This window comes from Penaeus vannamei, chromosome 16 (genome assembly GCF_042767895.1).
Source record: "Penaeus vannamei isolate JL-2024 chromosome 16, ASM4276789v1, whole genome shotgun sequence".
Taxonomy (NCBI): domain Eukaryota; kingdom Metazoa; phylum Arthropoda; class Malacostraca; order Decapoda; family Penaeidae; genus Penaeus; species Penaeus vannamei.
The window spans coordinates 10,929,794-10,937,293 of NC_091564.1; the positions used below are offsets into that span (position 1 = coordinate 10,929,794).

Below are 7,500 nucleotides of genomic sequence, written 5' to 3' on the forward strand. Positions count from 1 at the left end.
CACTGCATTGCGTGTCGTGGTTATGATATCCAAATGATACACGTGTATTCAACAAGACTGACGGCACTTCTTCTATTTTCTCCCGATGTCCATAATGGAATTAGAGAAAAGTGTACACGAGATCCAAAAATTAGAGTGATAGGCGATTAAGCATACGCTGTTGTATGATTAAATCTGCGAAGTTATATTTTGCCCTTTCCTGCGAAACACCTTGCTATCCACACATTCACAATTGAGTCTGAAATCACGTGATATATTTACGTCTATTTCTCAAAAAATATTTCCTTCATCCAGCAATATTTTCTTCTGCATAAACAATGGTGACTCTAATGGCAGACATACCTGTGGTGTGCTGGCTATACTGTACGTATATGTAAATATATATAAAATACGATAAAAAAGTATCTTATAAAATGCATGAACTTCATTTGTTTTCATTCGTCCTTTTTGCTATTCTAAAACAAAAAAAAAAGGAAAAAATACATTACGCATATGCTCATAACTTTCTAACCTACTTTAGGATTGACAAGCACTGTGCGAAGATATTTAAAGCCGCTCACTATGGGGGGAAATAGTGCTATGCTGCTAGTGAAATTTTGATGTTTATATACCTTGTATAAGTTATCGAAACTTCTATCTGTTTCACTCATTTTGCTTTAATTACATGACGTTAATAGTTTCTGCTACTCTATAAAATGTTCATTTGATATTCTGCGTCTCAACATTTTTTTTTGTTCTAGAGAAAAAGAAGAGATAAAGAAAAAAGCTGTCATTTACGAGCCAGAAAAGGACTGGTTCTTGATCAGACGGTGAAGAGCATATATTGAATCCACCTTGTTTTGATACAACTTTAAGATATTTATTTTAGCTATTTTGCACTCTATTATCGACTGCACCTGAAAGCATCAGAAAAATATATAGAAATTATGTTCTGCAAATATATGGAACTTGAGGACATACTTTATGTGAAATATAAGCCTTACAATGTCCGACGAAAATAACTAAAATAGCATTTCAATAAATGTTGGAAATATATAGACATTTCGTAAAAAAATTATTCTCAGAAATGTAGTGTCGTAAATATACTGTGGTTAAACAAAAAATCTGATTAATAAGTGACTCATTTTTCTATAGGAGGATATGTAATGTTACCGTTCACATTTTGCAGCGACAGAAAATGATTTCTGTTCGAGCGGGTATGACGTCATATCTTCTGTGATCCGCTTCCTTTTAGTCCGTAGTTAAACGCCATCAAACGGCCCTTTGTTGCATCAGTAAATAAACAAATAAACAAAAAAACGTGTGGAAAGCAAAGTATCTCTAACCTCAACTCCAGAAAAGGGAAGAAAGGCACTAGAATCTATCCACTGAGGACCTGCGTGGATAGCACAGTTTTACGTCACGGTTTGGCATGTATAAAGAAGCACTGGGAGAGAGAATATTGAACGATAAATAGTGACCTTAATATCAAGCTCTGATATTTGCGCAATGAAAGGCTTTCATGAAGTCAAGGGAACAAGCCAAAGTAACAAACGAGTATGCCTGGGGTAGTACGGCCAAAGATCTGTGTGCTTTAGATTCTGAGTGGCGCAAAGGCAAAAAAATAGTATATATAATTGTGTTTTAGACTCACTGAGATTCAGGTAGAAGTAAATACTTGATGTCGAAACCCACAGGGATGTCAAGACAGTTATTTATGGCCTAAGCGGTTACGTATTACCTCTATCTGCGGTCCTTCTGGTGTGACCTCAGCTTGCGCGGGTAAGGACAGATCTGACAGGTTGGTCTGCGGAAATGTCATATTGATAACTCGGACGCCCTGGTTGGCCCTAGGAACGATCTTTGCGAAGTTTCTGTTTATCTCAGGTCCATAATGGTTGGTTGTGACTTGTGTTTTGCATTTTACCTTCGCATTTTTTATTGTTTTGTTTACGTCGCCAAAGAGCTGAAACAGACTCAAAGAAGTTACCTAAATTAGTAAGATAATTCTTCGTACCTACATGGAGGAGGTAACTCCCTTCGAATAATTTAAGGTGAATTTTTCGTTGCAGAGATAATTTCCATCTATTGGCTAATATTTGCATAACAAATCATCCAATTATGATGGTATTACTATTGAAAATAATAATCACAACATTGGAAAATAAGCAGTGAACTTCGTCAAAGAATAATGGGTTTATACCTCGTAAAACACAGAATCAGTTTCGTGAGCGGATCTCGACGATTCCCGAAGCGACAACAACACAAAACGCGCGGACTCTCTTTCAGCTTCACGCAGATACCATGCAGGGAACGAGCATGTTGAAGGACCGTCGAGTCATGGGCTTTGGGGACTAGTCGACCTGAAGAAGTCACACCCAGTCGTTCGAAGCTGAATTTGGAACAGGTTTCACTCTCCTCTCGGGCTGGACCACGCTCGCCCCAGCCGGGTGGCGTCTCTCGCTCTTTCTACCTCAGTTCCCGCAGAAGGAGAGCCACCAACGCGAAGAGGAAGGCGCTGACGGAGGCGACGGACGAGGAGTTGCAGCGCTCGGTGTTGCAGTAGCAGGTCTTGTATCGCTTGTCGAAGATGATCTCGGAGATGCAACGCGCCTCCACGGTCTCGTTCTGGCAGCTGCGGATCTCGTGGCCGTCGCCTTCGAGGGAGAGTGTGTGGTTAGTGAACTCTGCTTTATATAGGGATGTATTTTTGATTTTTTAAATGTTTTTTTGTTGTTAGTTTGAAGTAGAGTTAGTTTCTGTAAGTGTTTTATTTTTTTTATTCTGTTCTTATTCACCTTGTTCTTTTTGCAAAATTTGTATCGTTTCTTTTTTATTTTAGGTCTTGTCTGTCTCGTCTCTGTTGTTTATAGCTTTGTTTATCTGTGTTTGTTCTTTCTCTTTCTTTCCCATATCTTTTCTACCTTTCCTTCTTTCTCTGTTTCTCAATCTTTCCCATTCTATTAGCTATTATTAACTTTGCCTCCTCCCCCCCGCCTCTCTCACTCTCACTCCCACTCTCATGCTCACTCTCTCACACACTTTCACTCACTCACTCTCTCTCCCTCTCTCACATACACACTTTCACTCTCACACTCATTCTCTCACACACACAATCTCGCTCTCTCTCACACACTTTCACTGTCACACTCACTCTCTCTCTCACACTCACTCACACACACTTTCTCCCTCTCTCATACACTTTCACTCTCACACTCACACTGCTCACCCACCCACTCTCTCCCTCCCATCCCCCCTCTCCTTTTCCAACCTCAACCCCATCTTTCTTTCTCATTTCACCAAAGAAAGACCGAGAAACGACCCAGCCCAGAGACGACTAACACGGCAGCCATTTCGTCTCCCGGACTCACTGTATCTTTATAGTGGTCAATCGTCCCCAGATACGACAATGAAAGAATCAAAGAGGATATCCTGTTCTGTGTTATTTAGGTCACATGTCGAAATTATTTGGGAATCGTAACTGTTTTTTTAGGCTTCGAATCTATCAAAAAAGAGGTACAAGAGACACGAGACAAGACAAAGTAGAAATGACTTTTTTTGTTTTGGCTTTATTTTTATCAGTATTGATTTTAGTATTTACCTTTTAAAATATATTTATCTTTTTTTTTTTTAAACTAATGACAATGCTGACGGTGATTCTATATGGTTAACGTATTTAAGATGGTGTTCATAGTAATGCTGAAAAAAGTGATAGCGATGATAATGATAATTATTGTTATAAACTGTCTATAGCATATGTGGTGTCATAATTATAGTTATTATCTTTGTTATTGCATGTCCGACGCATTATCAACGAAAGCTGCGTCGGACACGGTAATTACAATGATTATAACTATAACTATAATTTACCATATTTGCTATCAGCACCGCTTTTTATAGCGATAATGTTCTGCCGATGATACAGTAATATCAGCAATACTGTGACTATAATGCATATAAACTACAGTGAGTGATAAGCAAATGCGCCATTGACTTATGAGAAATCAAACTATAATATCAGTACCATGTTTATCAGCAAATACTGAGAAAGCAAAATCTGTAGCAAAAAATAAAGCTGAATGTTTAGTAAGGTCAAATGTGGTGCTAAATACTTTTTTTATGTTTATATATATATATATATATATATATATATATATATATATATATATATATATGTATATGTATATATATATGTATATATATGTATATATATATATATATATATATATATATATATATATATATATATATATATATATTATCGTTATTGTTATCATGATTATTATCATCATCATTTATTTGATTACATTATTATTATTGTTATTATCATTATCATTATTATTATTATTATTATTATCATTATTATTACCATTATCATTATTATTACCAATATCATTATCATCATTATCATTATCATTACTGTTATTGATATCATTATTATTATTGATATAAATATTATCATTATCATTATTGTTAGTGTTATCATGATTATTATTACTATCCTTTTATTATCATTATTATCATTACCATTATCATAATTATCATTAGCAATACCATTATCAAAATTATTATTATCATTACCATTATCATAATCATTATTATCAATACCATTGTCATAATTATCATCATTAGCATTCCAATCATGATCAGCATCATCTTTGTTATTATTGGTACCATTATTATTTTTGTTATCATTATTATTACTATTATTATAATAATAATTATTTTTATTATTATCCTTAATGTTATTACTACTGCTATTTTTATCATGATTTTTTCTACTGTTATCATTATTGTTATTATTGTTATTATTATGATTATCATTATTATTATCGTTATTATTATTGCTGCTATTATTATTATTATTGTTGTTGTTGTTATTACTATTATTATTATCATTGTTATCGTTATTACTATTATTATTATTATTATTATTATTATCATTATTACTATTCTCATTATATTATTACTATTATCATCAGCAGTATCAGTATCACGATTATTATATTTATTATCACTTTATCACTGTTATCATCTTCATCAGCATAATCGTGATTATTATTTTTATTATAATTATTATCATCATGATCATGTTTATCATTGTCACTATTATTATCAGCATTATCGTCATTATTATTAATTTTATTATAATTATCATTATTATCATTATTGTCATTATCATTGATTTTATTATAATTATCATTAGTATCATTATTGTTATTATCATTATCAATATTATCATTGTAATAATTATCAGTAGTAGTAGTAGTAGTGTTGCTGTTGTTATTTTTATCATTATCATTATCATTATCATTGCCATTATTGTTATCGTTACCATTACCATCATCATCGCCATCATCTTTATCATTACTACCATCGTCGTTATAAGCATTATCATTATCATTTTCACCGTAATGACTACCAGTACCATTGGCATCATTACCCTTACCGTCATTACAATCACTATCATCATATTATTATAACTATAATTGGAATCATTCTCATTATTATTTTACCACTATAGTAATAATAATAAGTAGCAGTAGTAGCATTGTTGTTGCAGTTACTATCATCATTATTATCATTATCCTTATCCTTATCCTTATCCTTATCATCATTACCATTACTATATTCGCCATCACTATCATTATAACTATAATCAAAATCACTCTTATCATTATTTTACCACTACAGTAATAATAATAATAATTAGTAGTAGTATTGCTGTTGCAGTTACTATTACCATTATCATTATCATTGTCATTATTATTATCGTCACCGCTATCACTATCATGATCATTACCAATGTTATTATCGTCACCACTGTCATTAGCATTATCTTACCATCATTACCATTACTATCATCATCCCCATCATTATTACTACCATCAAAATCATATTATTATTTTACCACTACAGTAATGATAATAATAATAAGTAATAGTATTGCTGTTGCAGTTACTATTATCATTATCATTATCATCATTGTCATTATCATTATCGTCACCACTATCACTATCATTATCATAACCAACATTATTATCGTCACCACTATCACTATCATTATCATTACCAATAATATTATCGTCACCACTACCACTATCATTAGCATTACCAATATCATTACCGTCACCATTATAATCATCATTATCATCTAACATCATCATCACCATCATCACCATGAGAGCCTCACCTAGTTCAGGCACAGATGTGGTACACGATCCTTTGCACTCGCTGTCAGTCACGCAGTCGCCAGTGCAGTTGTAACACAGCCGAGCCTCACCTGTTGGAACAATGAGTATGTGAGTAAAAAGACATGAGTAAGGAAGGTTTGTGAGGTGTGGGTCGGTGGCTGGGAATGTGGGCGGGTTGTGGTGGGTTTATTTGGGAGTGATGAGTATGTGAGTAAACAGACATGAGTAAGGAAGGTTTATGAGGAGTGGGTCGGTGGCTGGGAATGTGGGCGGGTTGTGGGTTTATTTGTGATGAGTATGTGAGTAAAAAGACATGAGTAAGGAAGGTTTATGAGGAGTGGGTCGGTGGCTGGGAATGTGGGCGGGCTGTGGGTTAATTTGTGAGTGATGAGTATGTGAGTAAAGAAGATTTATGAGGAGTGGGTCGGTGGCTGGGAATGTGGGCGGGTTGTGGGTTTATTTGTGAGTGATGAGTATGTGAGTAAAAAGACATGAGCAAGGAAGGTTTATGAGGACTGGCTCGGTGGCTGGGAATGGGGGTGGGTTGTGGGTTTATTTGTGAGTGATGAGTATGTGAGTATAAGGACCTGTGAGTAAGGAAGGTTTATGGGGAGTGGGTCGGTGGCTGGGAATGTGGGCGGGCTGTGGGTTAATTTGTGAGTGATGAGTATGTGAGTAAAGAAGGTTTATGAGGAGTGGGTCGGTGGCTGGGAATGTGGGCGGGTTGTGGGTTTATTTGTGAGTGATGAGTATGTGAGTAAAAAGACATGAGTAAGGAAGGTTTATGAGGTGTGGGTCGGTGGCTGGGAATGTGGGTGGGCTGTGGGTTTATTTGTGAGTGATGAGTGTGTGAGTAAAAAGACATAAGGAAGGTTTATGAGGAGTGGCTCGGTCGCTGGGAATGTGGGCGGGTTGTGGGTTTATTTGTGAGTGATGAGTATGTGAGTATAAGGACCTCTGAGTAAGGAAGGTTTATGGGGAGTGGGTCGGTGGCTGGGAATGTGCGCGGTTGTGGGTTTATTTGTGAGTGATGAGTGTGTGAGTAAAAAGACATAAGGAAGGTTTATGAGGAGTGGCTCGGTCGCTGGGAATGTGGGCGGGTTGTGGGTTTATTTGTGAGTGGCTTATTGTGGTTTGGTTAGAGGAAGGGCGTATGATTGTATGTGTGTATGTCTGTTCATCTATAATCATATCTGATGTATGAGTATATAGTTATAGGTATGTATGTATGCTATGGTGGATGGATGAATGGATGGGCCTATATCTATATCCATATTTATATCTATATATCTATACCATTATCTATATCTACAATTATATCCATATT

The 7,500-nt window shown here is 35.3% G+C and overlaps 1 protein-coding gene across 1 annotated transcript in view; it reads right to left on the bottom strand.

The window, feature by feature from the left end:
- The window catches only part of LOC113804588 (uncharacterized), a 51,061-nt gene that overhangs the window by 2,546 nt on the left and 41,015 nt on the right, over positions 1–7,500 (bottom strand). The window contains exons 3-4 of the mRNA XM_070131180.1: positions 6,173–6,262; positions 1–2,636 (exon numbers count right to left, since the gene is read on the bottom strand). The exon at positions 1–2,636 is cut by the window's left edge and continues 2,546 nt beyond it. Of these exons, the coding sequence (XP_069987281.1) occupies positions 2,449–2,636; positions 6,173–6,262 (278 nt within the window). The 3' untranslated portion in view covers positions 1–2,448. The remainder of the gene's footprint in view (positions 2,637–6,172; positions 6,263–7,500) is intronic.